The sequence below is a fragment of the Ochotona princeps genome, chromosome 13 (assembly GCF_030435755.1).
Source record: "Ochotona princeps isolate mOchPri1 chromosome 13, mOchPri1.hap1, whole genome shotgun sequence".
Lineage (NCBI taxonomy): Eukaryota > Metazoa > Chordata > Mammalia > Lagomorpha > Ochotonidae > Ochotona > Ochotona princeps.
In genome coordinates, this window is record NC_080844.1 from 17,093,967 (window position 1) to 17,119,145 (window position 25,179).

The 25,179-nt window shown below is 39.3% G+C and overlaps 1 protein-coding gene across 3 annotated transcripts in view; it reads left to right on the forward strand.

Moving 5' to 3' along the window:
• Positions 1–25,179, forward strand: part of RNLS (renalase, FAD dependent amine oxidase) — a 283,483-nt gene that overhangs the window by 240,109 nt on the left and 18,195 nt on the right. For 2 of the 3 annotated variants that reach the window (XM_058671330.1, XM_004583380.4), the window contains one exon: positions 1,225–1,448. The exons of the other annotated variant lie outside the window; for it this stretch is intronic. In XM_058671330.1, coding sequence (XP_058527313.1) covers positions 1,225–1,377 — 153 coding nt within the window. In that variant the 3' untranslated portion in view covers positions 1,378–1,448. Of the gene's footprint in view, positions 1–1,224; positions 1,449–25,179 lie in introns of those variants that run through there. 3 annotated transcript variants of the gene reach the window in all.

Consider the following 25,179-nt stretch of genomic DNA (forward strand, 5'->3'; position numbering starts at 1 on the left):
TCTCCCACCAAGAATATCTTTTCCGGGAATAACCTCTGTATTTTTTGTATCAAACATTATAAACTTAATTCTACAGAATAAATTTCTGATTTCAGTGGATTCCTCCCCATGGTGGACTCAAAATTAGTAAATTCCCCAATTTTAATAGATTTTTTAAAATTTACTAGAGCTTATATGTTTAAACTTTGCAACACTATGTCCCTCTTCTTTGCCACATCCTTTCCCGTCACCCTCCTCCAGTGCACGCGCACACACACACACACACAAAGTGACTGCTCCAAGTACCCTTTTTTCTCTCTTGACATTTGCATACATTCTTCCTTCTCCTTGAAATGAGTATCCCTGTTTCCTTGACTGAAGACTCCCATCACATTCATGCATTGATTGTCACAGATGCATTCATTCATGAAAGACCGTGTGCCAGTGGAATCCACTGTGGTGCTTAACAGACAACAGAAGAAAGTGAGTCATTGCTTCGGGATCAGTCTTCAGCTCAGGACCAAGACCTCCTTGAGGACAGGACTATGCGGTTTTATAATTCTCTGATCTAGTGTCCAGTGTACAAGTGCTCAACAAATAAATATGGGAGGAGGGTAGGAAGAAGTAATGCATGGAAGGTTGGGAAGGAGATTATACTGAACAAGAAAGGAAGGAGGAGAGCGGGAAGAAAGAAGAGTGTCTTGGTCCCTTCAACTTGTTGCATCAGAAAACCAGGGCTGAGTGCCCTTTAAGCAACAGAAATTGATCTGTGACATTGCTGGAGGCTAGAAAGATCAAGATGAGGGTGCCAGCAGATTCCATGTCTGATGAGGGTCCATGTTTTCAGGTGGGAACTTTCTGGATTTAGGCTCCCTTGGAACTGCTGTGTAAGGGCACTAACCTCATTGAAGACATCAGAGACCTCATGGCCTTTCACGTCTAACTCTTAAGTCTGAAGACCATCACCGTGAGAGTTACGATTTCAGTGTATGAATTTCCAGAAGACCATAGCACTTGCTAATTTTGATGTTCACCACATCTGATTGTCTTACCTAAAAACTGAAAATTTCAACATCTTAGGAGTATAAACTCTTGGATTAAGGGAAGAGTTGAGGGAGGGGTTTTGTGTTCTTCACTCTCATTATGCTGATTTCTCCAAGTAAAGACATTTTTCCTGGTGGGGTGTTGCCATGACAATACAGTAGAGTACAGAGGCAAATTTCAATCTTTCTTTTACTCTTTCAGGTTACAAATGCTGCTGCCAATTCCACTGGCCAAATGATTCTTCATCTCAAACCTCTCCTCGTGTGTGGAGGGGATGGATTTACTCATTCCAACTTTGATGGCTGTATCACATCTGCCCTTTGTGTTCTACAAGCTTTGAAAAATTATATCTAGTACTCTTGTCTTTTTTCTCCACATCCACTTTGGGTTTTTGTTATCGTAGTTTTCTTTCATTGATTACTGATTATATATATATATATTTTTTTCTTTTTATTAATTTTATTCATTAATTACATTGTGTTGTAATTTCTACTGATTATATATTATTGATTTGTTTTTGACTGTTGAGGGAAGTTACTGGAAAATTGCTCTTGACTTATTTTCAATGTTTATTTGGCATATCAAATCAATTTTATAATTTTAAAAGGTACAGCTTTTGCTATGATGAAAAGTCCTTGTACTTTGTAACTGTCCCCCACTTTTCTAAATTACCATAGCTACTCCTTCTTGAAGGAAAAGTGGTGCTTCAGGCCTTCTCCCCAAATTATACTAAATCTAAATATCAGTTCAAATGCCAAAGCCTTTATTATCCTCTTGAAAATTTCAATACCTCGCAGTGAAAAAGCCTCATTTTAAGTACTCAAATGTGTCCCTGGATCAATATTTTTCTAACTTACTGAACCATTAGATTTCTTCAAACTGTGGGTAAAAGTATCATTTTTGTTTCTCAAGTATCTCCCTAGAAAATAAGTGATTCTGAAATGTGATTCATACATAAGGAGTAATCAGAAAATTCATAAAAAATGCTTATGATGACAAAACTTGACATGAATCTCATTTTTTTCACCAAAATAGACATCTTTATTTCCATATATTCCATGAACTTCCTAAAGTCCCTTTGTTTGTTATCCTCCCAGGATCACAGTTTTGAGAGTAAAAAAATGTCCCTTTAAATTTTCAGTGAAAAAATAATTCAATTTAGTTTCCCAAGTCATCGTACTTTTGAACCTTAAAACAAATATGGAAGAAGTTAAATAGAACCAGAGAGGAAATATATCGATCCTTACCTTCTACTGTCCCCAGTGACTGGTGGTATTTATTTCTTTATGGACTTTCCAACAGGAACTGTGGCATTTAGACTGTCAAGTTTAATGAATTTTTGTTTCTCAAAATAAATAAATAAATAAATAAAAACGCTTACCAAACCAGAAAATAGATATAGCTAACATAGTGTAGTATTTGCCAACTTCAAGGTTCAGAATATTACCTACATGCTTCAGTGGTTGGACCCCAAGACTGGCTGTCTAGAGAGAAACTGATCCACAGTCTTCCAAACATGCTAACTGTTGTTCATTTGAAAAGCACAATGATGAATTTTATTTTATCATTTGAAAGGAAACCATTCTGGCCCCTCAAACTAAAAACTGTGCAACAAAAGACTTATATTAGTAGTGTTTAAAGTGTCACTTGACCTCTATCCTACACACACATACAGAGGCACATCTGCTAGTGGATTATAGAATGGGAGTTATGATTCTGTGGCTTATGATTACCATGGTTCGTTTAAGCATTATATTGGTAAAAATTCAAATACCTGCTTGATTAATGTCTCTTATTTTTAACTCAAGGAAAGGAAAAAGAAAATGGATGCAGTCTCTGGATCAAAGTGATTTTCCATCATTTTAAGTGTATTTTTTAAAATAAATATAATTCTAAAGCTGTTTGACTAAAAGTATCCTGACACTTTATGAATAATGCTGTATTTATGCCATGAATTTTTATCATCCAGAGATACAATTTACAAGGTAGACTGAGTTACTTAGAGAAAGTATTAGCCTAAGCCATTAGCTAATGACTTCTAATATCCGCTCATTCCAAATAATTCGGCATGTTTTGGATAAAATGAGAAAAAACTCAACGCTGCTTAATATGCAGATCATTGTCACTTTGCTATTCTTAGAATTTTGAAAACTGTTTTACCTTTAGATTTTTCACTTGCCTCTTTTCCTGAGAAATGACAGTTAAGAAAATGTGTCTCCTGCTGGAAGTCATCCCAGGGGGCTGTGAAACTCAGGGTGTCAAGGTGCCCCCAAAGCCCCCAGGGTGAAGGTCCCAAACTCCCCTGGTAGATGCAGGGCAGCAGCAGCTGGCACCATCACCGCGGTGTGCGCATGTCAGCCCTGCCGGACCACACATCGTGACGGTATTTCAAGACAAGAACTTGTATTAATCAAGCCAGCTAGGGAAGGCTGCTCTGTTTTGAAAGGAGTGCATGCAAGTGAGAAACGGATTGAGCTGTGGGGTGATTTAATACTTGTTAGCTGATAAATATAGCCTTTGCAGGAATAAAGCTTTATGATGCAGTGTTGAAAAGCTTAATTACTGGACTGTCTGTGCATGTCTTGCTCAGGCAGCAAGGTTGACAAATTACAGCAATGGAATAGTATTTTTCACCTTTGGCATTTCTGAGGGGGGAAAAGTAATGTCTAAAAACACTGGGAAAGCAGTAATAATCCAAGACCAGATATTATTGAAAGCAAAAAAAAAAAACCAAAAACAAACAAACAAAAAAACCCTACTTCATTGAGTCACCAAGACTTCTATGCAAAAATGCCATGGTCTCCACCCTCTCGCCTACTCACCACCTTAGGATGTGAAGAGAACAGGCACAATTTTGCATTTGTCCTTTTTACCTTACCCAAGCATGTAAGTGTGTGTGCTTGTGTATGCATCTATTATATATGTGTGTGTGTGTGTATATATATGTATCTCCAAGCATGTGAGTATATATGTGTGTATATGTGTATATACATATATACATACACATATATACATATGTGTATATATACATACATATACATACACACATATGTATGTTCATCTCCCTTTTCATCTTTGCAGCAACCCTGTGAGAAAAGCAGAGCAGGAAAATCTCATTCACAGTTAACACACAAGGAAACTGAGGCCCAGGCCTTGGCCAATCAAGGTCATATCATGATATGCCAGGACAAGGACGCAGGCCTCCCGTGACCCATTTCTGTTTATGGGCACCATGCTGCTGGCAGATGAACATGATAATTAAAGCTAAACTGAAATATGAGTTGGGGGTGCAGGCAGCTCCATGTGGTCCTCTTATTGATGTTTCATTCCAGAGAGCAAGTGCTAATCCCGATGTGAAATATATAGGAGTCTAATATGAGATAAAGTCTCCATAAGTATGGGCGAAGTGATTTATACTCCTGTTATTTTCATTTGCTGGTTTATTTCCTTCTTTGGGAGGCACTTGCTGTGAGAAATAGCTGTATTCTAATGACACTGGATTTCAGCTCAGCAGTAGTCGGTTAGCAAGTACATTCACTCCACATCCACCCTTTCGCTCTGCATTCCTCTTTGTTTCCTTTTTTCATTATCTTCTGCTTTCTGCCATATTTCCTCTTCTTTTACTTTCTCTTGTGCCTCTTCCCCTAGCCTCTCAAGTCTCCACCCTTGGCTAAACTTGGGGTATACATGTAGTCGCATTATAATTCATAGTATTTGTTGCTGTTGTTGCTGTTCCTAGCATTTAAAGTATTTGATCCTTTTGTCAAAAGTTGATTGGACAGTCTTTCAGTTGACTTTCAAAACTGATAGAAGAATTTAACACTGGCTGTAAGTTTCAGGGATTTTAGTGCTAAGAACCTTTAAAACACTATGTAGCTTTTTTTTTTCCACTCTCCCTGTCTCATGCAAAAGGTAGTACCAGGCTCCGTGGTGAACATCAGGGAACATAATTAGCAAACCCCACCTCAAGATTCTGCTCAGAAGATGACTCGTGGAGTGGAAGACAGGATAACAGTTGTTAAGTCACAGACAGTAAGATGTTCTAATTCATGATGCTGGGGAATCAAGAAAAATGTTTCCTCAGAAGATAGAATCCCTGAACAGATATAGAAATGCATGAACCAAACACACCCAGCAACATTCCTCCCTCCATACCATCCTGGGCAACACTGGCTGATTTCAGGAATCCAAACTGCAAAAATCAGTGTAGACAGGACAAATAAGTTCTTTCTGGACTACTGTTGTACTTGAGTGAGTTAAGCCACCACTCGCAATACCAGCATCCCGTTTTAGAGCACCAGTTCAAATCCCAGCTACCATGCTTCCCAATCAAGTTCCCTGCTGATATGTCCAGGAAGGCAACAGAAGATGGACCACCTGCATGAGAGACCCAGATGGAACACTGGGCTCCTTGCTTCTGCTTACTCCAACTCCAGCTGCTATAACCATTTGAGGAGTTCTCTGTCTTTCTCTCTTGGTGTCATTTTACCTTTCAAAAAATAGAAGAAATCCTTAAAATAAATGAGTTCCTTCTGTGGAGAAGATTCAGTGAAGCACAGAAAGCAGTCTGTGATAAAAGAAAAGTTGCAGCAAGCCTCAGATTATCTGCGGTAGGGCTCAGCTCTTACAGTCCCATCTGGAATGCACTGGTGTTTCAACCAATGTCATCTGACCAAGGAAATCAGGGAAGATTGAATAATATTGCAATCTATGTTTCCTACTTAACAGAAAGTAACTGCTGTCCACTGAAGAACTCATAGCAGAATCCATTTTTAAAAAGCCTGCAAGAGTCTCTAAGAAACTGCTCATTTTAAAGGCATATAGAATTATAGAACTTGCAATGTCTAATCTTAGAGGGGCCTGGGGAGCATTTAGACCAGTTATTTGTTATCTTAGATTTCAAACCTACTGAATAAGCTATGTAAAGCATTGGATCATTTACTAACAACAATAAAAAGAATTATGCATATATGCATATAGAAATTATATACCATTTAGATACCTGTTTCTATAAATAAGGTTTTATTGGAACACAGCCTTACTTACTCATTTGTATATAGTCAGGGACTGTTTTTGCACTACAATAGTGAAGTGTTTAGAACAAAGACCATATGGCCCCCATTTTAAAATAGGATCCTCCAGGAAAAAGTTTGCTGACTCCTGTAGAAAGGAGGTACAAATCCCCTAGAATCTATTTGTGGACGTTCAGGGACTCATGCACCACAGAGAGAAACACACTGAATCTCAATTCTCTCAGGCTGTAAATTCTGACTTATTGTAGATTCATACATCTGGTGCATTGTTACCTGATCCTGTACCCCATTGTAAATCCTCCAAGGCAAGCCTATGAAGTTAAATAGATGGGTGTTTCAATCTAGACTTTGCTCCTCATTGTGTGACCTTGTGGCAGTTACACAATCTCTTAGCCCCTTTCATCATCTGAAATATGAGTTAACGGTAGCTATGCCATAAGCTTACTGTGAGGCTTAACTATATATTGGACCTTAGAAGAGGGCAAGACATGTAGAAAGTGCTTAATAAATGATGAGAACAACAGTAATGTTGATGATAAAGGGGAGGAGGAGGAACACAAGGAGAAATTGTGCATTGGTAGCAAACATGGTGGAACTTAGAAATAAAGCTCTATGGAAGGTTTTTTGTTTGTTTCGAGATTTGTTTTCTTTCATTGGAAAGGCATAATTTCATAAAGAAAGACATACACAGAGAGAAACATCTTCCATCTGCTGGTTCACCCACCACTTGGTTGCAACAGCCAGAGCTGAGCTGAACTTAAGCCAGGAGTTTCTAACAGTTCTCTCACATGGGTGCCAGGGCCCAAGGACCTGGGGCATTCTCTGCTCTTTTCCGAACTGTAGCAGTCAGGTAACAAATCAGTATCCATATGGGATCCTGGCACAAGTTTAGCTGACTATGCCATGTTGCTAGCTCCAGAAGGTTGTTTTAAAACTTTCATGTGGTGCACACATTTTGCCTAGCAGATTAGGTAGCTGCTTCATGCATCAGAATATGTGGATTCAATGTCCAGATCTAGCTCCTGAATACATCTTTTACTATAGTGAACCCTGGGAGGCAGAAGTATTGGCCCAAATAGTTGCTGTCCTGCCACCATCTGGAAGGCCTTGATTGAGTTCCTAGCTTCCATACCAGCACCAATTGTTTCAAGCAGACATATGTGGAGTGAACCTCTCTCTCCTCTCTCCTCTCTCTCCTTTCTCCTCTCTCTCTCCTCTCTCTCTCTCTAGCAAATTGGAAGACAAAAAAATAAAAAAAAACCTTTGTATGACAGAATACTGGTCTACCAGAGACCAGGTACAGGTCACTTGCTGTTTTCTTACTTCAATAAGAAGAAAACTTGCTTAGGGAAAACATGGGTTGCTTTAATGTAGTCTTTGGAAAGAAACCAGGAAAGGTCATTACCAGGCATGCATATGATGTAAAATACAAGCATTCTCTTGTATCTTTTTCCTTAGCAAGTGCATGTACTGAATGCAAAGAATTGCATGCTTGGATTGGATTCTACTGAAGATTATTTACTTAATCTTTGAAACACTGTGAAATCTAGAAGTGACTTATTGTACATTCTTAACATGTTTGCCTTAGTATGCAGTTTCATTTCCTGTCCATTTTAAATAGTCCAATTCCTGGTTGGCTCATGTCATCCTGCATCTAGTATTTAGCTGACGTGTGATTCTGGACCAGTTTTTTATGTCTCTCAGACTCAGGGTCCTCATTTACAAGATATGGATATTAATTTTAACTTCCTTAGTACTGTTTTGAAGGTTATTATGTATAAAGTTTTCAGCACTGTGCCCTGCATACAGAAAAGATTCAGATAATGTTAGCTGTCGTTGCCGTTATAACTGGTGAAATATCACCCAGGAAAATGATACCCTTTGATAGCCATCACTGCACACTGCAGACCTAGCCAGGAGCCAGTTCAGTACTTGTAGAACACACTAGGGACTGTAGTCAAGTGTGCTGTGAAATTGACATTCTTGTGAATGATTTTTCTTTTAAAATTCTTGCTCTTGGGCCCAGCATGGTGGCCTAGCAGCTAAAGTCCTCACCTTGAAGGTGCCAGAATCCCATATGGGTTCTAATCCCGGCAGCTCCACTTCCCATCCAGTTCCCTGCTTGTGGCCTGGGAAAGCAGTCAAGCACAGCCCAAAGCCTTGGGACCCTGCACCCGAGTAGGAGACCCAGAAGAAGCTCTGGGCTCCTGGCTTTGGATCGGCTTATTTCCAGCCATTGCAGCTGCATGGGGAGTGAATCATCAGATGGAATATCTTTCTATCTCCTCTCCTCTCTGTGTATTTGACTTTGCAATAAAAATAAGTGAATCTTGGGGGAAAAAAGGAAATTCTAACTCTTGGATTAATGGATGCAGGAATGCATGCCTGCTATGATTTGTTGCCATGCTCCCTAACAGATCTTGCAAGGCACTCTGTTCTTCCGCAGCTGATCCTTCCTGGCATCTGCTTGTTCAATATCTACTTGTACCCCCAGTACAAGATCCACAAAAGTAGGGCCTAGCCTGGTAGAGGTAAACATCTGTTGATGATCTGTCTAATTTCAGTATGTACCAGAGGAAAGCATTAATGAATCAGAATCATCCCATAGAATGAAAATGTATGAGCCTTATCTTCAACAGAGGAGATCATGGCAACAGTACTTATATTTTCCCTGTGTGGTTTATATTCAAAGTCATTAGGCAATCCCAGATAGTCTGTTCTTCTGCTGATTCACATTATTTTGTGGGGAACAGGGAGAAGGTGAATGAGCTGTTTTACCCTATAAAATAATTTACTAAACACTCATACTTCCTTTCTCACCATTTTGCCTAGTATATAAAGTTTTCTGCTGAGGAAGCCAGAATTTTGCACAAGAAAATGCACCTGAGTACACAAACCTGCTGAGTCTGACTTATGGTGTTCTACTTGAAAAGCTGAAGTCATATATACTGAAGCATCTTCAAATTATAAATAATTGAATTACCTGAAGAATGATGTTATATGAATCCCGATCATTATTAACTAGAAATTTCTTTTTGTATTAATTCTAGCATTACGTTTTTTCTCAGAACACATGGCTTCGTTTGTTGTTATATTGCTAGTATAAATGGTATAGACAATGTAATGAAGTCAAATTGATCTTGAAAAGGCTTGAAGTCAGGATTTCATTAGATTGCAGTAAGCTTCATGGAGACAAAGTTTTTTTTTCTTTTCATGTCATAATCTCTAGTATCTATAACAGTGCCTGGCATGTATTGAATGAATGATTGAAGAATACTGAGGCCATCAAGAATTAGCAGCCTCTACAGTGTTACATAATTAACTGATGAGGCCAAAATTTGAAAAAAAAATCAAGTCTTAATTATTTACATAAGTTTCATACATGTAGCCAACTGATTTTTAACAAAAGTGCTCCAACTATACAGTAGAGCAAAGATAGCCTTTTAAACGAATGGTGCTGACAAAATCAGATTATATATGTAGAAGAATGAAACTGAATCCATATCCTCACCATATATAAAAACCAATCCAATACAGACCAAAGACCAAAATGTAGGACCTGAGACTGAGAAGTTTCTGGAAGGAAACTGAGGAAACACTCCAAGACAATGATGTAGTGTTGTCTGCATTGCTTGCATCATACACGGGTACTGATTTGAGTCCCGGCTGCTCTGCTTCCAATCCAACTCCCTACTAATGTGCCTAGGAGAGCAGTGGATGATTGCCCAAATGCTTGGAATTCTGTACCCAAGGGAGAGTCCCAGAAAAAGCTCTCTGTCTGTCAATCTGTCTCTACTTCTCTCTCGCTCTGTAATTTCTTGAAATAAACAAATATTTTTACAAACTAAAAATAGACTTGCCATATACTGCAGCAATCCCACTACTGAGTATATACTCAAAAGACTTGAACACAATGAAGCAGAGGTAACTTAACCTCGTGTTTATAACAACGCTGTTCACAACAGCCAAAATTTGTAGTCCATCAAGGTGCTCATTATCAGATGAATAAATAAAGCAAATGTGGTGTATATGCATAATGGAACAGTATTTAGTTATAGAAAAATAATCTTACCGTTTGCAGCAGAATGGACTCAACCAGAGGACATCATGTTGAGTGAAATAAGCTAGACCCAGAAAGACAAATAATACATGTCTTACTTTCTTTGTGGGATCTAAAAGTTAAGCAACAAACAGGCCTAAAAGGTAAAAAGAAATATCTGGGTATATTAGTATTGCTCCACATACAGTTTGTAAACCCTTGTTTTATACTTTTGTCTAACCAATGTTTAATAGAATGTTATACTACTACAGTTTTAATGGTGTGTTAATACTTCAAAATTACTGTATATTGGTGAATGCTTAGTTTTCTTATCAATAATTGCTTATAGCCACTGGCTGTACTTCCACCGAATTAAGGTCTTTTTGCTGTTTGCTTGATACTTTTAAAAATGTATTTATTTACTTATTTATTTATTTGAAGGTTAGGGTTACAGAGAAAGAAAGAAAGAGAGAAATAGAGATCTTCCATCTCCTATTTCCCTATCCTATGGCCACAACAGCCAAGATTAGGCCAGGCTGAAGCCAGGAGCCAGGAGCTTCCTCCAGGTCTCCCAGATATGTCCAGAGGCCCAAATGCTTGAGCCATCCTCTGCTGCTTTTCCCAGGTCATTAGCATGGAACTGGATCAGATGTGGAGCAGCTGTGCAATGTACAAGCACCCATATGTGATGCCAGCATTGCAAGCAGTGACTTTACTTGCTACACCACAGTGCCAGCCCTCATTAAACTTCTGCTCTGGTGAAGTATTAGGCCTTTTGTTGTATGTAAATATAAAATACATGATCTTAAAAACTAAAAAGAAAACAAAGGAAAAATTAAAGCGGTAGGAAGGAGGGAAGAAGAGAATGTCATTATGTACTTAGAACTGTATCTACACATCACACTAAATACTTTAAAAAGTAATTTCAACAATAGGAAGAAAAATAGAAGTCAAATAACATGTTACTAGATATGAGAATCTCCATTACACAGCTGCTATACGAACAGGAAGAAACAAAACAAAACAAAACAAAATCAGCAACAGGAAGAAAAAAGAAATTAATAACACCATGAAGTTGAATAACATGCTACTGAATGACTAGTGTGTCACTGAAGAAATGAAAAAGAAAATCAAGATCTGGACAGGCTACAGTACCTGCCAGCACACCTGTGGGTCAGTTCTGGGGGTGGGCCAGGCCGGGCCAATTCATAACACCCACTCGCATATAACCAGGTTTGGAGTGCAGGACAAGCTGATTGGGCTGCAGCACCAGCCAGTTCACACTAGGGCCAGGACTAGAGGCTGGCTGGACTGGGATAGGCTGCAGCACCCATCAGCAAGAGCTGGGCACAGACCGGGCCAGACTAGGTTACTGAACCCTCCAGCAATTGCCAAGGGTTGTGAGCCCAGTAGGAAGGCAGGAGGCAGCATGAGCTCCCCTGCTGGGCCACTGCTCCCACTGGTGAATGTAATAACTGGGACTAGGACCGAACTAGGACAGGCAGGGCTACAATACCTGTTGGCCTGCATGTGAGCTGGATTAGGGGAGAGCCAGACTGAGCTAAGTGACTGAATCCACTGGTTCAAGCATGAGCCAGAGTGAGTGCGGACTGGTCGGGCTTTGCCTCAGCATTGGCTACCAGGTGCTGGGACTAGGGGTGAGTCCTGTCAGGATGAACCACAGCACCAGTTAAAAAGTGCAGGATCTGGGGCTGGGAGTGGGCTTAGTAGGCAAACTGTGGGCACACTTCTGATGGGCTGCAGCTCCCACTGGTAAACATGAGAACCAGAGCTGGAGTCAGTCTTAACTGGACAGGATTGGCACCCACTGGCATGAATGTGGACTTGATAGTGGGATTGATCAGGCTGAGCTAGGCTGCTACTTCCATTGATGTGGAGAGAGCCAAATAGGATGTGGGACAAACTGGATCAGTCTGTTGCACATACCAGCATGAGCATAACCTGAGACTGGGGGGTGAACAGTGGGAGTTTTGTGGGGTCTTACTGACTAGGCTGCAGTTCCCAAACGCATGCATAAGTGCTGAGTGTGTGATGGGCAGGAATGGGCTGGGATGTACCATCCACTGGTTTGCATATGAGATGAGGTTGGGGACAGAACTGACCAGATGACTGCAACCACCAGTGTGTGTAGGATGATGTGGGTGATGGATTGAGCTGGACCCTGCACTAGCTGATACAGGAGTCAGGTCTGGGGTCACCTCTGATGAGGTTTCTTTGCAAACCCCCACAACTGGACCACTGGATTCAGACCTCCAACCATGGAAAAAAAATCACAGGACTGTGGTCTGACCATGGAGAGTATGTGTCAGAACTGGGTCTCTTCAGGTGTTGAAGCCTGTGCAGCAGATTGCATGCCCAGATGCACAAGGGGGACATGTCAACCAGTTTACTGAGGCCTGCAGAGGACATCTAGTACCGTGGAGAGCAGAACAAAATGGACAACTCTCCCAGCCAAGCTTTGACAGCGAGTATTTGGGTGAGTGGGGACCATGTCAGCCAATGGACCTTGGAAGGGTTTCCTCATCCTTGGATCGGCAAGATCGACATCATTCCAGAACTACCAAAATCATTTAAGCAGAACCCTCAAAGCATGCTCCACATTCGGAATGCTGAGTTGATACCAGGTGATTGTCCCCCATCCCTGAGTATGCAGGTGGTTGGGAAGTTTGGTGCAGTTTCTCCCCTTGTCTCCCCCTTCCTCTCGATACAGGAGGAAGAAGAAAATTTAGAAACAATGGTCTCACTCACTTTTCCCTAACCCTCAATCTTTCTCACCCTTCTCAACTCTGTAAGCATCATTTAAATAATAACAATAAGAAGAGGAGGAGGAAAGCATTATTTAACAAGTTGTTAAAGGAGAGCTAGCAAGTTATTTGGTTAAAAAATTCAAATGTTACTCTATGTTCTTACCAAATATCAAAACTTCCAGATTGATTAGAGACAGAGGAGCCTGACAGAGTAGTCTAATGGCTGAGTTCCTTGCCTTGCATGCTCTGGGATCCTATATGGGTGCTGGTTCATGTCTCAGCGGCTCCACTTCCCTTTCAGCTCCCTGTTTGTGGCCTGGGAAGGCAGTGGAGGATGGGCCTGTGCTTTGGGATCTTACACCTGTGTGAGAGACCCAAAGGAATCTCCTTGCTCCTGGCTTTGGATTGCCTCGGCTCAGCTCCAGGTGTTGAGGCTACATGGTGAGTGAACCAGCAAACAGAGGATATTTCTGTTCTCTCTGCAAAATCTGACTTTCCAATAAAAGATAAGATTTTAAAAAAGAAATAAATACTAATATATATATTAGTATCTATATAATAAATACTAATATATAGATACCAATATATATTTACTATATATAAGTATTTATATATACTAATATATATATTCGTATTTATATATAGATATATATAGTATTTATATATACTAATATATATTATTTATTATATAGATATATATTATATATTATATATTATATAATACATACATTTATTATATAAATTTATTTTATATTTTATATATATTATATATCATATATCATATTTAATATATGATACATAATATATAACATATAATATATAATATATTTATATAGTATATAGTATTTATATATATTTATTTATATGGTATATAGTATCTATATGGTATATAGTATTTATATATATTTAATATATTTATTATATTTAAATATATATTTATATATTTATATATAGTATTTATATATTTTTTAATATGTTTATATATATTTATATATATTTCTCCCACGGAAGAGAATAGAGATAATATTTAGCTTATCTCTTGTCAAGTAAAGAATTGTTAGGCATTAAATCATAAACAGATTTACTTGTTTGATTACATTGTAAACTTAAAAAACTAAGATTACAAACCAGCTTTAACTAATATGCTTATCAAAAAAAAGTAACATGTATTTTCAATGTAGAAAAAGCTTAACAAAACTTAAAATGTTTGCTGTTTTTAAAAATGACACAGAAGGGCCTGGCATGGTGGCCTAGCGGCTAAAGTCCTCACCTTGGGAACCCCGGGATCCCATATGGGCGCCGGTTCTAATCCCAGCAGCTCCACTTCCCATTCAGCTCCCTGCTTGTGGCCTGGGAAAGCAGTTGAGAACGACCCAAGGCTTTGGGACCCTGCACCCGCGTGGGACACCCGGAGGAGGTTCCAGGTTCCTGGCTTCGGATCGGCGCGCACCGGCCGTTGCGGCTCACTTGGGGAGTGAACCATCGGACGGAAGATCTTCCTCTCTGTCTCTCCTCCTCTCTGTATATCCGGCTTTCCAACAATAATTAAAAAAAAAAATCTTTAAAAAAAAAAGTCACAGAAAGAAGTAAAGTGTATCTCTATTCCCTGCAAGTTTCTCCCTTGGGTCAAAAAACAATCATTTAGTTAGTATGTACATACCCCTTTAAAAATGGCAATGTTCTCTTTTTCATTTTAAAAACACAGTGTAGGTTGTCACTTGGAATTTTTGCTCCCTGCTGTTATATTTTAATATTTTTCCATATCAGTAATACATGGGTCTGGTTCGTTCCCTTTCATTGCGGTATTCTCTTCCATTTTATGAATATTTTACAGCTTCTTTATTCAATTTCTCATTGAGGAACATTAATCCTGCCTCAAATTTTAATTATTGCAAGTATAACAAAAATCTTGCACAAGCCTCTTTTAATTCTTTTGTAAAAATTTTTAAATGGATAAATGTTGAAATTTCCTAAAACTGAGTTTGGGGTTCAAGAGAATATGTTGATTATTTATATATACTCTTTAAATTTAAATAATTAGTAATAACACAATTAATAAAAAGAAACTATTTTAAAAATCTCAAAGCCAAATGATGAAATTGCTTCATAATTAAATTAGGACCTGTAAGTAGTTTGCTTAAATGACTAATTTCTGAGAGAAAGGCTGTTAGAATAAAAGTATTACAGATCTTTGCCTAAGAAGCTTGCAATATGTATCAAACATGATTTTTAAAGATGTGTTTTTAAATTCAATAACTCCACATTTATTAATCTAATTCAAATAATCAAAAATGCAGTTAATGATTTTTCAGTGTATTTATTTACACATTGGTTGGAACAGTGAAAAATGGAAAAAGTCTAATTAACACTCTCAGGAAATAACTGAATAAATTTTAGCAGAATAAAGCAGTAGAATTTAAAGCACTCAATTTAAAAATGTACTTCCAAAAGCACATTTCTATGTTTTTTCCTGTTGTTGATTTTGTTTTATTGCTTTTAAGGGGATGCATAGTAACTGTGTCATGTGTGTTCACAGTATCTGCTTGTGTATACATACATAATACATAAGTATGTTTTATATTACCTTAATTATAAGATTACTTGTATAAATTTTATATGAATTATATATCTAATTGACTATATATTAACATGTGAAATCATTTATTTATAATACATTGTGTATGCTATTTTTATATCAACTATAGATTATATATTTATTACATGTTATATGCACAGAACATATATTTATACAATTTATATGTTATAAATATAATATATATTATATATAGACATATACATGAACTAAAAGAAAATATATTTAATATAAAGTCCTGAAGGTATTAGGGCTTTGACATACATTTTCCTTGTTCTATTTTCTGTATCTTTATGCATGGACAGGCAGCCAACTGACCCTGTTTATAAGTGCTGTAGAAGGCAGAACCAAGACCAGTTGCAGTTGGAAAGATATCAAAGCCAAGATTAGAAATTTCTAACAAGCCAAACTGGTCAAAATGAAGCACACCTCTGCAGGCTTCTCTGCCAGCTCAGACATGTTCCAGCAGCCCCCGGGTGACCACCATCCAGGGTTTTCCACAGTGCGATGAGGTTCTAAGAGTGGTGCTTCCCTCCCCTGGCTGGACCTCCGCAACACCTGAGATAAAGAACCCAGACTCCTGGCCACAGGTTCTGTCCAGGAGTCCTGAAGCCAGAGGTCTGTGCTGTGCAGATCTACATTTGTGGCTCACTACCCCGGATCTACAGTTGCAGCACAGAATCTATATCTGAGAATTTTCAGATTATAAGACTTATTTTTAAAATTAATTTTATTACTTTATGATACATTTCCATAGTCTCTGGGATTTCCCCTCCCTGTTCCTCAAATGCCCTTGTCCCTACTGATTTCCCCTATATTATTACAACAGTATAATCCTTTGTCAACAGCCATCATTCTGCTATTTAAGACATGGACAATGGCACAGAGTCCAGCATCCTATTGTCAGGATATATTTCACTGCTTCATCAGGAGTCCATCTTTGATTTGGAAGTAGACTTGCATACTGCATTATGTTTTCACATCTGGAGATGACAGTTCACATTACACAGTCACTATACATCCCCTTAAATAAAAAGCAATAAAATAAAATCAACAACAGGAAAAAACATAGAAAATTCACAGCAACATGTAGTTAAATAACATGCTACTGAATGCCCAATGTACTGCTGAAGAAATGAAAAAAAATGAAGAACCTTTTTGAAGAAAATGATGCTACAGTATGAACTATGTCACTGAAGAAATTAATGAGAAAAAAACTTTTTTAAGAAATGAAAATAAAAGCAAAAATATCAAAACCCATGTGTTGTAGCAAAACAGCACTGAAAGTGGCATTTATAACATCAGGTACTTACAGAAATTCAAAATGTCTCAAGTAAATGATCTAATAATGCATCTCAAGCACTTATTGAAAAAGAAAAACAAACAGGAAGTAATAAATGCTAAAAACCACAGCAAAAATAAATGGAATTGGAATTAAAAAACTACAAATTGCAACAAGAGGCATTTTTTTAAGATTTATTTATTTTTATTGGGAAGTCAGATATACAGAGAGGAGAGACAGAGAGGAAGATCTTCCATCCGATGTTTCACTCCCCAAGTGACCGCAACAGTTGGTGCTGTGCTGATCCGAAGCCGGGACCAGGAACCTCTTCCGGGTCTCCCACGCAGGTGCAGGGTCCCAAAGCTTTGGGCCGTCCTCAGCTGCTTTCCCAGGCCACAAGCAGGGAGCTGGATGGGAAGTGGAGCTGCTGGGATTAGAACCGGCGCCTATAAGGGATCCCCGGGCGTTCAAGGAGAGGACTTAAGCTGCCAGGCAATGCCGCCGAGCCAACAAGAGGCATTTTTAAGAAGATGAGTAAAACAAACTTTTAGTCAGACTAACAAAAAAAGCAAGAGAAAAATCAAGTAAAATCAGAAATGAAAAAGAAAACACCCCAAGATACTAATAAGATGATGTTTTCTTGCTGAATGTATCCTTCGATCATTATGTGATGTTCTTCTTCATCTCTTTTAATATTTTTTCATATCAAAGTCTATATTATCTGATATAAGACTGGATATACCAGCTCACTTTTCTTTTCCATTAGCTTGGAATATCTTTTTCCATCCTTTCATTTTCAATTTCCACTCATCTATGTTGGTAAGATGTGTCTACTGTAGACAACAGATGGGTTTTGTTTTTCTGTCCAGTCTGCTAATCTATAACACTTGATTAATGAGTTTATGCCATTTACATTCAGAGTTAAGTCCTGTCATATTAGCAATGAGATGTTCATTGTCTGATTTAGTTTTCTTTTGCTGTTTTATTGGCACATAGTTCACATTTGCCTTTGGTCTTGGTAGGTGCTATTCTTTCAATAGAACATCTTTAATTGTCATTTGTAGGGCAAGTCTGGAAAAGGCAAATTCTTTAAGCTTTTCTTTACAGTGGAAGAATTTTATTTCATTTTCAAAGACAAAGGAAAGCTTTACTGGGTATGTTATTATTATTATTATTACTATTACTATTATTATTTTATATACTGGAAAATGTCACTCCATTCTCTTCTAGCCTGTAGAGTTTCTCTGAGAGGTCAGCTTGGAGTCTGATTGAGGTTCCTCTATATGTTAATAAATTTTTTTCTCGTGCATATATTTAAAGATCTTTTCCCCTGTGCTCAACTGAAGAAAACGCGCTTATTTTGCATCGTGATGAAGACCACTTTTGGTCAACCCTATTGGAAGTTTTGTGCCCCTCCAAATACACATGTGAAGACTTCTAAGGATTCTTCCAGTGTGGATATTCATAGCAATTCTACAGTTCAAAGCACATCTGATAACTCATTTTGTAAAACCAACAGCAGAAACAAAGAAAGAAAGGGAGGTGTGGCTGCAGATGGAGAATGGAATGACTTGAAGATCAATCCTACCCACTGTTTATGAATTTAGAGGTTTAGCCTCTGATCTAGGGAGCCTCAAATTTTAACCACACAGAAAAGGGGAGTATTGTTTACCACTTACTCTCAAATCGTCCAGAAATGAAACACATTGGCCATACGGACAAATAGAAAAAAGAAGATACTTAGAGGACAGGAAACAAGGGTGAGAAGAGAGAAGATGGGAATAAAGAAAAGTGCGAAATTAAGTGAGGAATAAATGAGGATCTTTGTCCCACTTTTTAATCTTTTCAATAAGCTTGAAGCTTCATGAAAATAAAATGTTACCACCAAAAGAGAACTAAGATACACCAAAACTAATTGAAATCTACACGTCTGAATTAAAATCACCAGGGGCACTTTTTCATGGATTCATTCATTCCACGGACACTGATCAACCACCTATTCTGCTTCTGCACTGGGCTCTCTGTTCGAAGCACTTTGGATGAATCAGGGATGAAAACATTTCTTGGCCTCTTAGTGGTTACATTTGAGTTTGGTTTACATAAAATGCAGATTCTTGGGTCCCCGACTGAGTGAATTAGAATCTCTGGAGAAGGGCCCAGGAATTCACATCGTATAAATATTCCAACAGAGCTGCTTGTGTTCACTAAGGCAGAGTTGTTTTCAAAATGTGAGCTTTGACCTGTAAGTAGTTTGTTACAGCAATTTAATGAGCCAAGAAGTGTTTTTTATTAAGCTAAAATAAGGTGGGGGTAAAGAACAAAAAAAAAAAAAAAGAAAATTAAGATGCTGACATGGGAACAAAAAAAAAAAAAAAAAAAAAAACCTAGTGTCTCATAAAACTTATTTCCATTCCATTCTCTGGGTCACAAAATAAACTGGGTTTCATATCAAAAATCCTTGCCAGAAAAAAATCATGCAAAAAGACATGTCCTGTAAAAGACATGACAATGCTGTCCTCTACATGTCATGTAAAAGACATGACAATGCCCTACACCCAGTGGTCCTCACTTAGTCCAGATCCGAGGGTGTTGAGAGGCTGGGACACATGGACCACCTGTGGAGGCACTGTTGTTCCAGCTAGCTGACTCACTGGGAATATCCCCAGTGCAAGAGCACTTCCTTTGTTCTTGTGGGTTGAGCCCAAGCTGCACTCTCCCACAGATGGCAACGTCTGCGGCACATGTTACATCATTTTCTTGGATAGACATGACACAGCACAGCACACTATCTGTCCTGGAAGTCCATGACAGAGGTAAAGCAGGGACCCAAACCACCCCTGGGACCACATGTTTCTGTTTACTGGGGTTCTTGGTGAGGCAATAGGAGCATGGGGTAAAACATAACCCATGTTCCCAAGTTCCAGGCTCCATGCAGGATATTTCCGGTGCCTCATCTCAGATGAAACTACATATAATCCAGACTTTCCAACCCTGATGAGAGATAGTAGCTGTATTAAATGAAAATGAAAGAGGACGAGGTGAACAAACCCAATTGACACAAGCCTAGCCATAGTCCCAGGTGCTCTGGGAACTCAAGCACTTGCTGAGTCTAGCAAACCAGGGATGTTCCTGTGATGTACCTAGGAGTCAGCAAGGAAGTTTAGCGGTTGCTGAGAAGTCCAAAGGCTAGTTCAGCATTCACAGTCCCTCCACAGGCTGTGCTAAGGGCAGCCACAGGTGAGTCATACACCATGCAGAAAAGTAGAAATAGGTCCATGAGGTCAGAAACGCACTGCTTTCCAGTGTGTGGCAAGACTGTCGCATGAGGAACCGAAAATAGAATGACTCAAAACAAAACCTGGTGCCCCCACCAGGATGATTCGTTCCCTGACCCAAGTCTGGGAAGTGTCACCAGTGAAACCTCCAGAAATCATTGTTTCTCATCAGAGAAGAACACAACTAGATATTCTCAGATGTGCTCAGTGACGCTTTTCCTCACTGGGAGCCAAGCCCCTTCTCCACCTTGAGGTGGTTTGAACCAAATCACAGAAATGCTTGGCCCTGTGTGGTTGTGGTAGAAAGGCTCTCTATCAAAGGCAGATTCCAACACCACAAGCTGAAGATAAATAAGAGAGGAAATGAGCAAGACTCTGCCCTCATGGTGACCCCCTGGACCTAAATCTTCTCTAGACCTCAGAATATCAAAGAGGCCAGCAGCCCTGCAGGAGCCATAAGTGTAGGAACAGTATGGAAGTTTCTTCAGCCTGCAGGAGCCTTATTCTCTGGAAGTTAAGAGAAATCCCAAAGGAAGTTCTTGTCTGAATCTCCAAAGCAAGGGGCTTGCTTATTCATCCTTTCTTTAAATGAAAACATTCCTTTCAAAAAATATAATCCAGAAAAGGTACGTTTGCATTCACTTGAGAGTCAGAATACTAAACTTGAGATTTTTAGAATTCAAGAAATGTCATCTCCCACCAACCAGTCAAAACAAAAAAAGCAAATAAAACAGAAGTACAGGCGCCTTCTTTCCCTGTAGATGTTGGTTATGGATTCAAATGGCAACCAGCATGGAGATTTGCTTCTCAGCAGACACATCATTAAAGTGATGCTTGGAACCAGGCTCACTCTGCTTGTGGAGCAGGTTGACACAATGATTCCTTTCCTGAAACAGTGTCAGCAGCTAAGGCTGAAGGCATCCAGTTCAACAAGCAAGACATGGCCTTCAACTGCCTTTGGAGTATCCAGCGTGCAAAATGAGCCAAAGTCTGCTAAATCCTGAGAATAACAAGACACCAGAAGCTAGCCCCCAACACCCAGTGCAAAGGAGATCCTGTCCTGTCATACAGGCAGTTCAAGCATCTAACTGTCATATCTTAGCTATAAGATAAATGCAAAGGAATACACAGGTTGGTTAACAGAGATTACAGGTAGAAATGGGTACCAATGTTTCTTCTGTTCTCTCTCCTCTTGTCAAAGAGACAGTGTCTCTCCCAGAACCTGTATTGACCTCAGAGTTTAGGAGCCTTTCTTTAAACTGGCTTAACAAAATGGGCTCTTCTTTTCAGCGTGTCATCATAAATATGAAGGGTTTCAGTGCAAGAAGTGAACTTCAAACCCTGCTATTGTCATGGAATTCATTATTTAAATGTTGTATCACTAAACCCATCCATCAATCAAGCAACTAACCACACAGGAAGATCCGCATTTTTGGGTTCCTGTGAGAGTCCCTCGAAGTAGTTAAAATCATAAGTAAGGGGAACTCCTCCTGCCCCTGCTACCTGAGTCCCTGACCTTGTGGCAGACACCCCTTAGACATCTATGACATTTGTTGATGGCTCATTTTGAGGCAATCACTCAAACAATGCATCAAACTTGGAGGCCCCTTTTCAGAATGTACTTCCTCCAATAATGACGTAGATTAGATCTCCAGATCGACAATGACTAAGAGTGACAACTCATATTTCACTGTTTCTCTCATTTTCTGCCAAAGCAATAACCAAGCAGTGAAGAAATATGAAAGTAGGGTGGGGTTACAATTAAAGTACCTTTTTGCACAGGGCCTTTGTATAGTATAGTAAACCCATTTTCATTTAGCTGCTTTATCTTCAAGAACCACTTACTGTGGTCAACACAGTGTTTAAGCACTAAAGATAGAACCGCTATGTGAATTCATATCTACTCCTCATGAATTTCAAATTATTATTTTATTCAATCTTATGGTTATCAAGGTCAAAGAAGCTGAAATACTTAATTCACCCGGTTTTTGCATTACACTGATTTTTCCCGCAAAGAGACTTGGCTTCCTTCACTTTCACTGATCTTTTATTATAGATTTTAATAATTATCAGACTTGCAAACATTTATCACATTTCCCTATCAACTAGTGCCTTTCTATGCAGATATTTAGGACAGTGTGTGGGGGGGGGGGGACAGTTGGAGGAGGCAAGTCAGAGAGGTAAGACACTGTGCCATGATGTAAGATGTAACTCTAAGCCCGCAATCAATCAGTGCATCACACTACGTTGGCCAAACCAAGTGGTTCTAGGTAAAACACACAGGAAATCAACTCATTCTATCTGATTAGGGCTCAGGACCTTGTAAGAATTTCCCACTGGATTTGACACAGATACTCTTGGCTGCAGTTATTACAGTCATTCCATTAGACAGAGAAAAAACCTGGAGTTGCCATGGCCGGAAGCCGGTCAAGAGGAAAGGTAACGCAGTGACAAGTATTGCCAAGGGAAGGAGATGCACTGAGACCCGATGGCATCACTGAGCTCTAAAGCATGCCCTGAGCTTTTACTTGCCTAAAACAAAATATTCTTATTTGACTTATATCAGCTTGATTTGCTTTAAGAATTAATGTTCTAATAAGAGAGAGACATACAAGCGCACTTCACAAAGATGGTGGGGAAATGTAATTAAAGTATACTTGAGGGCCAAAAAAAACCCAAAATCCATATGAAAGACCATCAAAAAATTTACAGAAAATAACTCATTAAAAATTATCCATGGGTTTTGGGCCCAGCAGGGTGGCCTAGCGGCTAAAGTCCTCACCTTGAACGCCCCAGGATCCCATATGGGCGCCGGTTCTAATCCCGGCGGCTCCACTTCCCATCCAGCTCCCTGCTTGTGGCCTGGGAAAGCAGCTGAGGATGGCCCAAAGCTTTGGGACCCGTGTGGGAGACCCAGAAGAGGTTCTAGGTTCCCGGCTTCGGATTGGCACAGCACCAACTGTTGCGGTCACTTGGGGAGTGAAACATCGGACGGAAGATCTTCCTCTCTGTCTCTCCTCCTCTGTGTATATCTGAATTTGTAATAAAATAAATAAATCTTTAAAAAAATTATCCATGGGTTTCAATTGTTTTTTGCTCCACAATAAGCCTACTTTTTAGTTTACTTTTTAATTTTTAGCCTACTTTCCATGTACATTTTGAAGTTTTCTTGTAAAACATATGGGAGTGATTGAGTCAACCTTCATCCCTTCACCCCAACCTCATTACACATTGTGGTGTCCGGTGAGTAGAAATTACTTCTGTTATCAATTGGTCACAACACAACATTCCTGAGGATTGGAAAAAAATATCTGGAAACATGGAGAGTTGCTCTGGTTCTCAATGACTGGGAGGTGAATGGATGTAGGATGTTAAATGGTCTGAGTGAAATGAGAACCTTTTCCCCAACAAATGATAATCACACACAAAATACCAATATTATCAGCACCAGGAAGGTTCAGAGGATACAGTTATGTATTAATATAATCAAATCCAGGAATTGTGGTAGCCTTGAAAGGAGATGTCATCAGTGTTGTTTCAGTAGGAGAATCTAGATGAGCAAGATTGACATTTTGAGATTTGATTATTGTTTACAGTCTCTGGTGGAATAGTAAGTAGTTTTATTTATTCTGCTTGCTATATGTTGAAATCTTTTCCTAAGGGAGTGGTAAGCTTGTGATTGTAGAGAAATGAGAATATGCCACTGTCAACATTTTTCAAGAGAAAAAAGAAGGAAGGAAGGGAGTGGGTAGGGATTGTGGGCAGGTGAGAACTATCACTACGCTCCTCACTCTGCATTGTGAAATATGTGAAATTTGTTCACTTCACACAAATACAATGTTTTTCAAAATAGAAGAACCTAAATGAAGCTTCAAAGTATAGAAACTATGTGTAAATATGTGATTGTCCTGGATACATCTTGTGACCATTGCTACTCATTCATAGAACTCGTGTAAGTATGAACAAAACAAATACCAAAAGTTTCTCCCATAAATCCACAGAATTCAGTTTCCTGCCCAAGATAGTTAAAATTGAACTTTGTCTGAGAACAGCTCAGCCCTTTCAGGCTCTCCTATGTCCTGAATGTGAATTTTGGGCTCCTTTAGAAGGCCTTGGCTTATGTCCCTTCCCAAACTTCCAAATTCAGATTCCTCCCTGCCTCACTGAGCACTTTCATCAAAGATTATCTTGTAAAATGCACCCAAACTAAAACATGAAGGTCTGAGCATACTCTTCAGATGTCTGCAATTAGAAGATTTTACTATCTTTTTAGTGAAGTCTAAAGTGAATTTTAGGAGAATTTACCTTTAGGTGTCCAGCCATACCTTGTGCTTATAGCATCACTGGGATTTGCAGAAATGTGTTATCACGCAGCTGCCAAGCTTCCATGGTCTTCATATGGGAGATCTGTAAGTTATTGAAGATGGAACTTACAGTGAATCTATCCAGATGCTCTGAAAAAGACACCAAAACCAAAGGGTGAGCAGTGATCATCATGTTGAGCGATTCTTGGTCAAGAATTAGGAGAATGGTTTTGTGAGCAGCCTCTTCAGTGATCCAGACATTGCTTTTTGGGCTCCAAAGCTCTGAAGAACATAAGCTTCAAAAGTGAATTACCATCAGCCTGTATTTTCTTTTTCCCTGGGGATTATTGCATGAAATCTGCTACAAGTTCAGTATTTATCTTCTTGAGAATCATCTTTTGTTTAAAAGGCAGATTTACAGAGAGAAGGAAAGTCAGAAAGAACTTCCTTCTGCTGATTCACTCCCCAAGTGGCTGAGCTGATCTGAAGCCAGGAGCCAGAAACGTCCTCCGGTACTCCCACAAGGGTTCAGAATCCCAAGGCATTGGGGGCATTGGGCCATCCTTGACTACTCTCCCAGGCCACAAACAGGGAGCTGGAAGGGAAGTGGGTACATGGACCGGCACCCATATGGGATCCTGGCACATGCGAGGAAGAGGACTTTAACCACTAGGCTACTCAGTCAGGTCTGGGAGTCACTATCTTTAGTGAGAGAGGAGCTTCCAAGGAAAAGACTCCCCTGTTCATCTAAGGGACCTCATGGCTCACCAGAAGATGATTACTAGCCTGACACAAATACTCTCAGATGTGCCCATACACACCAAGTTTTACCAGCCCATTTTCTGCCAATAAAGGACCCTCT